Source organism: Panicum virgatum, chromosome 2N (assembly GCF_016808335.1).
Source record: "Panicum virgatum strain AP13 chromosome 2N, P.virgatum_v5, whole genome shotgun sequence".
Taxonomy (NCBI): Eukaryota; Viridiplantae; Streptophyta; class Magnoliopsida; order Poales; family Poaceae; genus Panicum; species Panicum virgatum.
In genome coordinates, this window is record NC_053146.1 from 51,787,335 (window position 1) to 51,800,637 (window position 13,303).

The 13,303-nt window shown below is 47.7% G+C and overlaps 3 protein-coding genes across 4 annotated transcripts; 2 read left to right on the plus strand and 1 right to left on the minus strand.

The window, feature by feature from the left end:
* Positions 1 to 4,070, plus strand: LOC120661120 (probable mitochondrial adenine nucleotide transporter BTL1). Of its 2 annotated transcripts, none has more exons than XM_039939826.1 (5): positions 1 to 316; positions 1,985 to 2,079; positions 2,703 to 3,036; positions 3,144 to 3,381; positions 3,538 to 4,070. In XM_039939826.1, exons 1-5 carry the CDS (start codon positions 119 to 121, stop codon positions 3,792 to 3,794), a joined length of 1,122 nt encoding a protein of 373 aa, XP_039795760.1. In that variant the 5' UTR covers positions 1 to 118; the 3' UTR covers positions 3,795 to 4,070. The 2 variants fall into 2 exon arrangements, with proteins under 2 accessions (XP_039795760.1, XP_039795761.1); XM_039939827.1 differs by lacking the exon at positions 1 to 316 and adding an exon at positions 394 to 1,624.
* A 3,386-nt stretch (positions 4,071 to 7,456) lies between these two features.
* On the plus strand, positions 7,457 to 10,819 carry LOC120661122 (ER membrane protein complex subunit 3-like). Its single transcript, XM_039939829.1, has 8 exons — positions 7,457 to 7,754; positions 7,969 to 8,062; positions 8,317 to 8,436; positions 8,523 to 8,571; positions 9,089 to 9,188; positions 9,285 to 9,346; positions 9,455 to 9,516; positions 10,430 to 10,819. Exons 1-8 carry the CDS (start codon positions 7,594 to 7,596, stop codon positions 10,535 to 10,537), a joined length of 756 nt encoding a protein of 251 aa, XP_039795763.1. The 5' UTR covers positions 7,457 to 7,593; the 3' UTR covers positions 10,538 to 10,819.
* A 75-nt stretch (positions 10,820 to 10,894) lies between these two features.
* On the minus strand, positions 10,895 to 12,534 carry LOC120661121 (ervatamin-B-like). Its single transcript, XM_039939828.1, has 4 exons — positions 12,056 to 12,534; positions 11,869 to 11,968; positions 11,562 to 11,765; positions 10,895 to 11,452 (listed from the first exon to the last, which is right to left on the minus strand). Exons 1-4 carry the CDS (start codon positions 12,389 to 12,391, stop codon positions 11,040 to 11,042), a joined length of 1,053 nt encoding a protein of 350 aa, XP_039795762.1. The 5' UTR covers positions 12,392 to 12,534; the 3' UTR covers positions 10,895 to 11,039.
* Positions 12,535 to 13,303: the final 769 nt, after the last annotated feature.

Here is a 13,303-nt window from a genome sequence, read left to right on the forward strand (position 1 = left end):
GCGCCGCCGCTAAAGCAGAGCAGAAGCGAACAGAGTGAACGTTTGCACTCGGCCCCCTGTACCCTCCCTTTATTAACGCCTCCGCCCCTCCCAAACCCAAAAGCACGACCGCGCCGCCATGGGCTACCAGGACGCGCCGGGCGGCGGCGGCGGGAAGCTATCGCTCGCCAGCGTGGGCTTCGCCGGCCCCGGCGCCGGGGCGGGCGGGGGCGGGTACAAGGAGCTCCTCGTCATGCCTAAGGACGACGGCCTCGACGGCGCCAGGGTCGCGGAGGTCATCGCCGTCAGGCTGCCGGACGTCGCAGGGGCCGTGAAGGTAAGGAGATTCCTACCCCCGAGTTTTTGTGATCTCCATGTCGCTGGAGCGACCCAAGGAGATGAAAGCCTCTTGCGATTTTTGCCGGTTCCTTTTCTAATCTAAACGAAACAGGCGTGCCATACTTTTCCCCCATTCGACGCGTGGTTTAGTTTCAGCCTTTCAGACTTTTGATGCCATGGTTCTCCACTGAGTTTCAGATTCCTACGTTTTGTCGCACGGGAAGGCTGCTTACAGCTAAACATAGGAACTGCGTTTGATTCTGCGAGATTTTTGCCGCCACGTTGCAAGTAGCTTTGCTCTGGTGAAGATGTTTCGTTGCTCATTTCATATGCTGCTTCGTCGCGGAGTTTTAGCCTAGTTCAGCTTCCAACCGAGACACCTCTAATCCTGTAAATTTCATGTGCCTCCTGTCGATAAGCGCTGTGGTTCTCCCTTTATGCTTACATTCATGTCGTGGCTTTATCCAAGTAATTGATTCCACCTTATCATGTCCACTCATGGACCTATTGCCGAATTTCCATTGATTTGTAACAAATAATAAGACGTAGACGATGCTATACAATTGTTAGTTGCTAGGAGTTAGGACCATATCGTGTATACAATCAATGTGCATGCGCGCCCTTCGTTCTTATTTCATTTTTTTTCTTGCCGTATGTGGATAGTTGGATAGCCAAAAGTTAGATCTGATTCTAAATAGTGATGTCTAGACCAAACGTATGCTAGAGGTGGAAATGCTAATATTTATAAAACTCAACAGCCAAGAAAAGAACTTATACACTTCATACTCTTTTCATCCATACTTGACTGAAAGCCTTGAAGATAAGGTCAAACAAGCTTCCAGGAGTCAAATGGAACAAACAAGATTCCTTAGAGATTGAGTAAGCCAAATTGTTGTGTATGCTAAGCCACGTTAGAAAAAGGTTGTTTAAGTTAGATATCTGCATTATAGATCCATACAAAATGTTTCTTTCACAGATGGAGTTATATTTGTCCTACTTGATTCATGCCTTCTGTGGTCTTCATCCACACATTTTGGAAGATGTCCACACATAGAAATTCAATTGTCTCCTTGTTCCCCTGTGCGGCTGTGCCTTTTTCATTTACCCAATGTTCCAACTACCAAATCGTAGTATGTTATGTGCAAAGCAACAAATCAACTTGTCTTTACCTTTTGTTGACAATGACAACATTGCAAATTCTAACCACTGTTTGTGAAACAAACCTTTGGGCTACGGGAGAGGTCTAGATGTGATATTACTTGTTCGAACGACCTCCCCCCTCCCCTTCCACCCCCAAAAGCACATGGTTGAGTGTACATTGCTTACCTTAATAATTTGTACTTTGCATTTTGATGTGTAGATACAACATCTTTCATAAATCTAAATCCTGAAATTGGCTTTTGTTATGATGGATTAGTGTGATTGCTAATTCGTTACACTCTCCAAAAACAAAAGAATTATTATTTGTACCGTGTACCTTGATAAATCTTATCTTCATTACATATACGAGCATACAATTTCAAAGCACTTGCAGGTAGGCTTTCTCTAGAGAAGCTGTTTTAATTTCTATTCTCATAGGTGCCTTGCAAGTTTAAACTTTGAAGCTATTAATGAATTTATGACTGCTCGTTTGAGGCGTTCCTCTTATCTATCTAATTCACTGCAGACTATTTTGGGGCGCAGAGAGGTCAGAGAATTTGCCAGTGGGGCATTAGCTGGTGCTATGTCAAAAGCTATTCTTGCTCCCCTTGAGACTATCAGGTATTCAGAAACTTTGATCTCTATGTTTTGCCTTTGCACTTTAATTGGCCAGTTCATTTTTTTAAGCACTATAACGGTGGCTGCAAATCCTACAGCTAGCTTGCTCAACATTCAAGCTGTAAGCTTGGTTTTCGTTCCTCCTTATCAAGGTTGATGCATGCACTTCAAGATTTACCTGTAGGCTGTAGCCCATTTTCTTTTGCATGGTGCTGTGTTCTGAGAGATAAATGTACTGGGCTATTGGCAGTTTGCAAATTGCTAGGTTTCTCCAGAACACCACCTTAGTGATGTGCTACAAATTTTCAGGGAAATTGCCCCCTTAACATATCCAATTTGCAAAACAATTTGAATTTTTAACTCTCCATGTAGTTTGTGTTACATTAATCCAGCATATTACCAAAACTATTTACAATTGAGAATGTATAAACATATTATTTCATTTCAAGCGCAGCAGAATACATTATTTTTAAATTTATGGAAACTTATTTCAAACTGTCCTGTTAAAACATATAGTTTGACACATGCTGATTATTAATTTGTTTCAACATCATATGATCAGCTTGTAATTATCTCTTGATTAAAGCTAGGACTGGTCACATTTTACCATTGTGTACTGATTTCAGGACAAGGATGGTTGTAGGAGTAGGATCTAGGCATATTTTTGGTACTTTTGTGGAGATCATTGAACAAAATGGGTGGCAAGGGCTTTGGGCGGGAAATACAATCAACATGCTCCGCATTATTCCAACACAAGCAGTAGAGCTCGCAACATTCGAGTGTGTCAAAAGGAGCATGGCAGAAGCACAAGAGAAATGGAAAGATGATGGATACCCAAAGATACAGCTTGGCAACCTGAAAATCGAGCTGCCACTCCACTTCTTGTCTCCAGTTGCTATTGGCGGTGCTGCTGCTGGAATAGCTGGCACATTGGCTTGTCATCCTCTTGAAGTTGTCAAGGTAATTGAGACCTTGTTGGCAGTCAGCACTATCTCTTCATCCATATATTCAACTTTGAAAATCATATTACATCATTACTTAGTGGCTCATTATTGATGTTCTGACAGGATCGCTTGACTATCAGTCGAGAGGTTTATCCTACCATTAGGCTTGCCTTCAGCAAGATCTACCAGACGGAAGGTATAGGTGGTCTATATTCTGGCCTCGGTCCAACACTAATTGGCATGATTCCTTACAGCACATGCTACTTCTTTATGTATGATACAATCAAGACCTCTTACTGCCGCTTACATAAGAAATCATCTTTGAGTCGTCCTGAGCTAGTACTTATTGGGGCTCTTTCAGGTAAAAGATTCAGCATTTCCTACATTACGTCTAGTTTCAGTTGCTTTCCTTTGGTTTACCAATTTAAGATTCTATCTTGAATTCTAGCAACATCAGGGGCATTCCATATATTCCATCTGAGCAAACAGGACTGACGTTTTGCTGTTGGATCCACAGGCCTCACTGCAAGTACAATCAGCTTCCCGCTGGAAGTAGCAAGGAAGCTGCTCATGGTCGGTGCCCTGAAGGGGAAGTGCCCGCCCAACATGATTGCTGCCTTATCGGAGGTGATCAAGGAGGAGGGCCTCCTGGGACTTTACCGCGGATGGCGTGCAAGCTGCCTGAAGGTCATGCCGAATTCTGGCATCACTTGGATGTTCTACGAGGCTTGGAAGGACATTCTTCTCGCTGACAAGGACAAGCAGCGTGCTTAGCGTTAGCTGCTGAACAATGAAGGCATTGCGCCGTTGTCGTTCATGAAGTTTCCTCCTTTGGCTGGGATTCCTGGTACCTTTCCAAGTTTCAGAATCCCACCCGTGCCGAGGAATGGGTAGATAGGATGCACTGCTCTTTTTGGCTGATGAGTGGAAGCATTTGTTGATCCTCACCGATTCTGAACATCTGATCGCCATTTTTTTGTTAACAAACAAACTGGTTTTCATGAGCTCGTAAAATGTGGTAAATTGCAGTGGGTCCTGAGGTTTATGTTATCCATAGCTCATTGCTGCCTTTGCTCTGGAAGCCCTTTTCTTCCGTCTTGAATGCGAAGGCTGGCACCGTGCTGTTATGCCCCCCGGCCTTTTTTTTATTATTATTTTTGATAAGAAGCCCCCCGGCCTTGGTGTCTAGTCACGTAGTCGCTGACGCTGACGACCTCTACGCGCTGGGCTGCCACCTGCTGGGAAGATTGCCAAGAGTCACCCCTCGCTAACGATGTCCGTGGATGCCCCACTGCCCCTGGCAGGCTAAACCAAGACCTCATACGAATTGTTCAGTCCATCCACGGTCATCATTCATCACTGATGAATACTCCCCTTTTCTTATAGAAAAAAAAAGAAAACTCCTCACTGGTGGGCTCTCATGTCGCATCGCATTGCTGGTTGCCTGGTTGGTCCACCAGCCTCTCTGGTTTTACAGCCAACTAATGAACTAGCATCCATCCCCACCATGTGTCTTCCAGACAACAGACAAGCTATAAATCGTGCTCACAAGTTATCAGTTCCCATCTACCAGTGAATATGAACAGTGGTTACCAGCTTTTCTAGTATCTGCTTGACCTTTTTTCCGGGACAATTTGTGCGGACCGGAGGTACAGCATCTTTGCAGAATGAGCAGAACGAACGAGGACCCCGACTTCAGCAGCTAGCTCCTCCACCGTTCTGCTTCCGCGGCTGTACTGTTTCCTCATCCAAAGGCCTCACGACAGCCTTTGGACAAATTCGTTTTGGCAGCACAGCCGTCCGTCCGACCCCTCGTGTCGCCAGGCGGACAAATTCCCGTTTGTATGCTCGCGTAGTAACAATCTTTCAGAAAAAGGATGGCCACTGACTTCTCTCCTGGCACCATCCAGACTGAACTATCCAACAGAGAGAGCTGTCATACTAGAATGGAGACGATGAACTTAGGGCCCTTTCGGTTAGCGCGTTCCGACGCGGAACGATAGCCGGAATTAATCCTGGTGATCGAGGACGTGGAAATAAATCTGGTGTTCCAGCCGGAATGGTTCCAGGCAATCTTTCCTAGCTAAACGAACGGCCTCTATCTTACCTAGCTAAACGAACGGCCTCTCAGTGGGAAGTCGGAACGTAGCACACAGGGTGGGTGGTGGGGGGCATCAGCTGGATCACCGTAGGGTCGGTTGTTGTCAGATGATAGCAAAGAGGTTGAGATGGGCGCAAGATTTCTTGCCATTTTTGCAAGCAAAAGAAACAAAAAAAAAATAAAAATACAACGCCGCGGATTGACTCCTTTGCCCGAAATGGAGCTGATCTCATGTCATGATCCACTAGTCCACCACCGCCACCAGATGGACGAGAAAAAAAAAAGAAGCACCGGAGTCATGGGCAATATGGCCGTATGGGCCGAACTAGTGTAAAATCTAAAATGGGCCTAAGCGAATAGGAAAGGGAAAAAATGTGTCCTATTCCGAATCTCTAAAACACGATTCCGGTGTCATTCCCTGGCAGCACGTCGTGGCCGTCCATCCGGCGACCAACGGCCGGCGGCTGGCCGAGCCCCTCCTCCCCCGGCCCGCTCCTCGCGGCCGCTGGCCTCGCGCTGCAACTACCAAGCCTCCGCCGCCGCCGCGCAAGTCCGCCGCCACCGCGCCGTCCAGGCCGCCCGATGGAGCTGCAGCTCCCCGCCCCGCCGCCAGCTGTCAGAGAGGGAGGGAGGGAGAGATGGAGAGGAAGGGGACCGAGCCGCCGCGGCCGCGACGCGCAGTCCGCGCCCACAGCGCGCTCGCTGCCCCCGCTCGCTGCACGAGGGCCTCCGCCGCGCCGCCGTGGCCGACCTCAACGCGGAGCTCTAGGCCGCGCTGCCGCCCTTGCTGCCGAGGCCACCCGCCGCATGCGCTGACCGCCACCGCACGCTGGGCCTCCCGCCGCCACGCCATGGCCTCCGCCGCAGCGCACGGGCCTCCACCGCCGCGCGCATGGGCTGCGCCGGCACGGATCCGGCCGCCACGGCCGTGGACGGAGGAGGGAGGTGAACGGCGGGCTCCAGGACCTCGCTGGATCCGTCATCCCGTCGCGCGCCGCCGCGGCCCCGCGCGCCACACGAACCGCCTGCCACCCGCCCGCCGCCACGCCATGGCCTTCGCCGCAGCGCGCGCGCCGGCACAGATCCAGCCGCTGCGGCCATGGACGAAGAAGGGAGGAGGGAGGAGGGAGGCGGCCCGCAGGTTCGAGGACCTCGCTGGAGCCCCCGTCCCGCCGCGCGCCGCCGCAGTCCGACCGACGAGGGAGGAGCGAGAAGGGAGGAGGGAGCGCCGGCCGAGGAGACAGAGGCCAAGGGAGGGGGCGGTGTAGCCCTGCTCGCCCTGGAGGAGGCGGCAGAGGGCACAGGGAGGGGGAGGAGGCGGCCGAGGGAGCCAGGGAGGGGGAGAGCGCGACGGAGGAGGGGGCGGCGGAGATCGAGAGGGAGAGGATGAGGGAGAGGATAGGGAGTGAGAGATAAAGAAGGGAGGAAAAAAAGAGAGAAAAAACTAGACGAAAATAGGAAAAGGGAGAAAAAAGAGAAAAAAATGAGAAAATAGGAAAACCTGACCTCCGAACAAAAACAATGCGAAGATAACGAATTGACATATTCGTCCCATCTACGTTGCAATTCTGAAAAAAAACAAAAAATACATCAAACTACGTACATTCTTATTCCACGTATTAAATAAACTTACACTAACTAGAATATGTTCCAGACGTTACTACTACAAGAGCAACACTATACGTACAATTCGATCACCATCCTTTTATGACTTCTCATACTACCTCCATAATAACACATCATATTTTAATATAACCACTACTACCTAAAAAAATAACACGTCTACTAATCGCAACATGTTTTTGCAAACACATTAAATATTGGAATAATTGTGCTCCGCCCTCCCTAAAAAAACTATCGTACTCCTTCTTTCAAAAAAACAACAACAACAAAATAATATACAAAGTTTCGTAGAATACAAATAAAAGTTAAAAATCAAGTCACGCGCTTTCCAGTCGACGAACGAAGAGGGACTCGTCGTCCTCGTCTAGTAAGGCCCTGTTTGGTTTACCTGTAGTACTACTAGCACACATTTCCCGAGAAAAGAATCTTCAATGCATGGAGTACTAAATGAAATTTATTTGCAAAACCTTTTCACGGATGGGTGTAACTTTTCACGACGAATCTAATGATAGTAATTAATTGATGATTGGCTACAGTGATGCTACAGTAACCATCTTCGAATCGTGCGGTCAAAGACCTCATTAGGTTCGTCTCGCGAAGTAGAACACGGCTGTGGAATTAGTTTTATAAATTACCTTTATTTAGTACCCCTAATTATTGGTCAAAGTTTTTGTGCTACTTGTGCTAGGACAAACCAAACAGGGCCTAAATAGTCTTCCTTCTCCGTCCGCCTTGGCCCACCGATCCGCACCCAAACCCAACCCGGCGAGCTCGCTTCGGTGCCGTCCGCACCTCTCTGCCCGACGCCGCCGGCCGCCGCGCAGCTAGCGCCGACCCCTCCCAGCGGCGATGGCGGAGGAGCTGGTTCTCGACACGGCGATTCGGGACTGGGTCCTGATCCCGCTCTCCGTCGTCATGGTCCTCATCGGCGTGCTCCGCTACTTCGTCTCCAAGCTCATGCGGTCGCCGGCGGCCTCCACGTCCCCCGATCCCAAGCTCGTCAGGGAAGGGTCCGTAATTTACCCGTCCGCGCTCCCCCAGTTCCCTCCCGATCTGTTCCCCCGGTTCGCTCGATCCAAGCGATCTGGATCCGGAAACGACCTCCGGGGGTTTGATTTCTGGATACTTATGTGCATCTACGGGTGTATTAGAGGCTGTGAGTTGCGGTTGCGGGCGTTCAGATGTTGGTGTACTAGCTGACGTGAGGTTTTTGCTTCACCGCAGGCAGGTCGTCATCAGGGCGAGGAACCTGAGGACCAACTCGCAGTTTATACCGGCCAAGGCCTTCAAGGCACGCAAGGTTTATTACACCAACGAGGTAATTCTGCTTGTAGCGTGTAATCGTTAGCTGTTCGGTGTTCACCAAGCGTAATTAAAGAAGGATCAGTAAAGAGTTTTCTGTTAAGTCGGAATACAGCACCTACAAGCAATAAGTATTGCCAGTGATAGTCACAAAATTGTAGAACTGCCACGGTTGGCCTGATGATGGTTCACTGTTATGATTGAACAATTGCCACATGAATACATGATCTTTTGAGTTTATATTGTGTGACAATCTCTGGTGCACTGTAGGAAAATGGATTGCTTCATGTTCCAAAAGAAGATGCTCAGAAGGCTCAGGCAGCCATGTTTTCAGATCCGAACATGGCCATGGACATGATGAAGAAGAACCTGTCCATGATAGTTCCTCAGGTTTAGGGCTCTGCAAATTGAATTATATGCATCATATTAACAGTGCTATCTATCTATATTAACATTCTTTGTTTTTTTACCTGCAGACACTTACATTTGCATGGGTGAACTTCTTCTTTTCAGGTTTCGTTGCAGGTATGTGTATGCTACTACTGTGATACCTGCTGTTTTCAAATGACACTCCATGTTCATATTTTTATATTTATTACATGATTCTGTAAGAACATCAAAGTTAATCACTGAAGTATAGTGGCGCCTTTCCAAGTCTCTTCAAATCTATCATACATATTTTTATATTTCTTATAAGAGCATCAGTAGATGTTAGACATGTTTCTAAGCATGTTTGTCCATTTGGCACAACAATCTACTGTAGATAATTTGACCTCTTCCAACAAGCTACCTTCTGATTATTACTTCTCTTCGCTAGTATAAAGTTGTTGTATACAAAAGCGTTCTCTTGCACATTTCAACCTCTGGTGTCCTCTGATTGACAAGCTTGGGCCAATAAAATTCTGAAGCAACACGCATGCTTTATAACACTTGAAACTTCTAATGGGTTTTTCTGTTCCTTTTGTCATCATGTGTGCAATACAGCATTATGTAGCTGGCTAGCTGCAGTCTTGGACTCACATATCTTCCAATTTCTTTGCAGCGAAAATCCCCTTTCCGCTGACTCAACGATTCAGGGGAATGTTGCAAAATGGGATTGACCTGAGTACTGTTGACGTGAGCTATGTTAGCAGCCGCTCGTGGTATGTATAAAGTTATTATCTTATTGTCAAGAAATGATCCTGGTGATATAACAACTACGAGGTCTGAAGTTCTCTAATGATTTGCTGTTAATATAGGTATTTCCTAAATTTATTCGGCTTGAGAGGTCTCTTCAGCCTGATCCTTGGCGAAGAAAATGGTATGAAGCACTGTTCAGTCCACTTCTAATAAACAAAATTTAGAAGTAATGCTTGTGACATACCTTGTTTTTTTTATGAAAGTTTTATGATTTGTGCGTGGCATGCAGCAACTGATGATGCCCAAAAGATGATGCAAATGGGCGGTGGATTTGGATTTAACGCAACAATGGTACTATGCCCCCTTCCCTCCCTACCTAGCTACCTAATGCAATTCTTGATGCTTGTTCCCTGCTGATACATGTACACATGCAAGTCACATCATGCATTTAGTTCAATTGTCTTGAAAAATAGATTTCTTCATGTTGTATAGAAGTGTGTAGCTCGGTGGAGCTTCTGTGAACGAACTTTGAATTTCATGTTTTGTAAGTTGTAACATTATGCAGTAACAGACGATCAAGAACCTATGCTGTTCCACTTGCTTGGTATTTCTAAGCAGCTTGTATGCTAATCTAGGAGTTTACTTTATCAAGGATGTACGATCCATCTGCTCTCTCTCTATTTTCTTTGATGCAATTTTGAGAGAAAGAGCAGTGCGAACTAAAAAAAAAAGATAATCGGGAGATGAAAAAGATACATAGACATCTAAAGTAAAGGGATGTATATCAGTCGATCTTGATTTGTTTTCCTCTCCCTTATGGTGGGTCATTTCAGATACCACAGTTTGGAGAATAATAAGAATTCTCATAGGCATTCCAACTAGAAGTAGCTGATTATGTAGCGGCGCTTTGCTTGCGGCGCCAAATCCTTCTATGGATTGCCTTTTTCGCCTCTTTTGCCGTCAAAGTGCCTAAATCCGTAGCTGCTTTCCTCTTTCTCTGCTGTCAGATATATAGTACTGCAAGTGAATTTTATGGCTACTATGCCAGTTCCTGACACCATTCTTTTTCTATTTGAGATGCTAATACGCATATTGAATTATCTAGTTTTCAATGAGTTGTTCTGTTTCTAGTTTATTCAGATCAAGTTTCTTGATAGTTACAAAATGTTTGTTTATTTCAGAAGTACCTATATCCATATGCTTGTGTCAATAATTATCTGTATGCTTGACAAGGATCTTACCTCTCTCGATTGGTCATTTCCAGAGTTTGGGCGCGGAGAAGGACAGCTTGGATATCATCCAGCATGACTGGGCTCTACCAAAGATGGAGCGGCACGCTGAGGATGTGTTGAAGCAGCTGTTGAAGAAATGATGCGAACATCTAGGCTAAGCACCACCGCATCTCGCAATTTTTGTTGTAGCCTGTTGGTTGACCTCAAAGTTTACGTATTTCTAATTGTATTATTTATGATCATAACTGGCTACGTAACCCTCAGAAACTGGAGACCTAGGTTCACGAGAACATTGGTGTGTTTTGGTACCTTAGTAGAAAAGATGTAACTTTATAACTTGTTGCCCCCTACTGTATGAACGGTGTTTGGGCATTCCTGCTGTGATTCTTCTGCTAATTGAATCTGCCATGTCTTTTATAAGATGTTAGTGCTGTAGCAGCAATCTTATTCGTTGCTGAGATAAACATCATCTTATCAAGGAAGGGGATCACCCTCTGTTCAAAAGCTGGCGAACGTCACGATTTTGTTTCAGCTGCAAGGTTTTCGATATTTGTATTCTTACAGTTGATCACCATGGTCATGTACATAACATGCAGCAGTACATCACTAACTAAACTATGCAATCCAAGCACCAGAGCTGTCTCACATGAGCGGGTAGCTCGGGAGCAGCGCGATGCCGCAGAGGCCGTCGGCGGCGCCGGCTTGGCGCTGCATGCGGATGTAGCCGGCCTCGCCCCACTCGGGCCCCCACGAGTTCTTGACGATCCAGTACTTCTGCCCCGGGGTCCCGGCGCCATCACCGTCCGCGTCCCCCTGGGTCTCGCCGTACCCGACCACCGTCACCCCGTGGTTGAGCTCGGTGGTGCAGGGCCCCGTGAACACCCCGCCGCCGTAGAGCTGCCACACGAAGCTGCCGGCGTCCACGGCCACGGACACCGGCTGCGCCGCGGCGGCCCGCAGGAGGTCCGCCTCGCTGCTGGCCGTCACGTTCACGTATCCGGAGATGGTCACCGCGCTCTCCTTCAGCTTCGGCTTCTGGCAGGCGCCGTTCATCCCTGCGCGAAGAATCCGCACGAACCCAATCGTCAAGCCATACACATACAAGAGCCCACGATCTCTTGTCTGGCGCAGCCAACGCAACGACGACACGATCTCTTGGCGCACCTAGGTAAGGGTAGTTCCTCTCGGTGGTGAGGCCACGGTTCTTCATGACGAACTCGAACGCCCAGCTCATGTACCCGCCGGCGCAGCCGACGGCCACGGTGTCGCAGTCGACGAGCTCCTGCTCCGACAGGGACACCAGCTTCCCGTTCTTGATCTGGTTGATGCCCTCCATGGCCGCGACGGCGGAGAACGCCCAGCAAGAACCTGCACGTGCAGCAACGCAAAACCTCATCAGAACAGGCTTCAATCCACACCCATCATTCCACGGATCATTGTTCTTCGCTGATGCTGCCATCACTGCACTCACCACACTCCCCCTGGTTCTTCACCGGCGCCACAGCCCCTTTCTCCCGCCAGTCGACGCCTTTCGGTAGATCAGAAACATCTCCAGCCAGTCCACTGCCAACCTACATCAGCAGAAAACATCATCAGAAAAAAATAGATCCAGATCCAGCCGATGATCGATCGCTAGCTGCTAGTGGCAGAATACAGACACGAGTCACGGTGCTTGGCGCCGTGGCGTGCCCGGTTCTGCGGCGAGGTCCCAAGCCCAGCATCTTGGCCCTGAACTCCTCGTTCGTCAGGTCAGCAAACCTGGTGTCAGCGAGCCTGTACCCGCCATTTCCCATGGAGTTGAACCGCTCGACCAGCTCGACGTTCCTCCGGTACACTTCGAGCCGCCTCTGCTTCTCGCCGGCGTCGGCGTACAGCCGGCCGTACCTGCCCATCCACCGCTCGAACCTCTCTAGCAGCGGGTCGGCGGCGCGCGCTGGAGCCGCGCATACCCAGACGGCGACCAGCAGGTCGAGAAGCAGGGATGGCCTCGCCATTGCTGGAGCTTGGCCCGGGGAGGACGACGTACACGGTCAGCGATGGTGCACGGAGGCGCAATGATTGTTGAAGCATACCTATATTTATAGTCGTCTGCAGCTTAGAGACAAGCTGAGGACAATCTAAGAAGGTCGTTATGGACTGTCACTCATGCCGTGTGCGTGATTTGAGGATGATCTGTTGCACAAGCATGCACCACTGCATGTGAACTGTGCTGCTGGAAAGAAATCTCTAAAGCATTTGTACTCATCTTTTAGTCCATACTCCATACTCGAAAAGAATATTGTTTTGGACAGCGGCACGGTCTCTAAAGTTTATCTTTGACTTCTTTTTTTATATAAATATTTATCTCAAAGTGATATATTTATTTTTTATGAAAGTATTTTTCAAGACAAATATATTCATATGGTTTTTGTATTTTGAAACTTATCAACTTAAAAGTTATTCATGATTTATATTCCCAGTGTTTTAACCCAAACCTTGTACAAACGACATTCTTTTCGAGTACGGAGGGAGTACAAACCAACATGGTGTTACGCATCTCGTGGTCCGAATCTATCTAAACCCTTGTGTTGTTTACATCAAATATCCGATGTGACCCAAACTAAAAAGTAGTAAAAATTGGTAATGATCAAACACCCCGTAACTAGGATGATGCGTGTGAGCTAATGAAGCCACAACTTTCAGACAAGTTCAGCTCTTAGAGTTTGTCCATGTCAGTACTCAGTAGTAGTCAAATGAGTTGGATCAGCGTACGTGAGACCCTAGCTTCTATATATTGGACAGGGGAGCATGCAGTTGGTGATTGTTCAGCCAATTTATAAACTCATGCCGAGGTCGGAATATAAATTTCCTTTAAAAAAAACCTATTTTGTACAACGTAGTATGGTTATATCAACACGTTGTCACAT

What these genes read in the sequence shown, in the direction of transcription:
- LOC120661120 (XM_039939826.1), top strand. Translation starts at nt 119, where the DNA reads ATGGGCTACCAGGACGCGCCGGGCGGCGGCGGCGGGAAGCTATCGCTC. An exon ending in GCTCCCCTTGAGACTATCAG is followed by an intron (nt 2,080 to 2,702) that starts GTATTCAGAAAC and finishes TACTGATTTCAG; the next exon opens with GACAAGGATGGTTGTAGGAG. An exon ending in ACTTATTGGGGCTCTTTCAG is followed by an intron (nt 3,382 to 3,537) that starts GTAAAAGATTCA and finishes TTGGATCCACAG; the next exon opens with GCCTCACTGCAAGTACAATC.
- LOC120661122 (XM_039939829.1), top strand. Translation starts at nt 7,594, where the DNA reads ATGGCGGAGGAGCTGGTTCTCGACACGGCGATTCGGGACTGGGTCCTG. An exon ending in AGGTTTATTACACCAACGAG is followed by an intron (nt 8,063 to 8,316) that starts GTAATTCTGCTT and finishes GGTGCACTGTAG; the next exon opens with GAAAATGGATTGCTTCATGT. An exon ending in GATCCTTGGCGAAGAAAATG is followed by an intron (nt 9,347 to 9,454) that starts GTATGAAGCACT and finishes CGTGGCATGCAG; the next exon opens with CAACTGATGATGCCCAAAAG.
- LOC120661121 (XM_039939828.1), bottom strand. Translation starts at nt 12,391, where the DNA reads ATGGCGAGGCCATCCCTGCTTCTCGACCTGCTGGTCGCCGTCTGGGTA. An exon ending in GAAGAACCAGGGGGAGTGTG is followed by an intron (nt 11,766 to 11,868) that starts GTGAGTGCAGTG and finishes CTGCACGTGCAG; the next exon opens with GTTCTTGCTGGGCGTTCTCC. An exon ending in GAGGAACTACCCTTACCTAG is followed by an intron (nt 11,453 to 11,561) that starts GTGCGCCAAGAG and finishes TTCTTCGCGCAG; the next exon opens with GGATGAACGGCGCCTGCCAG.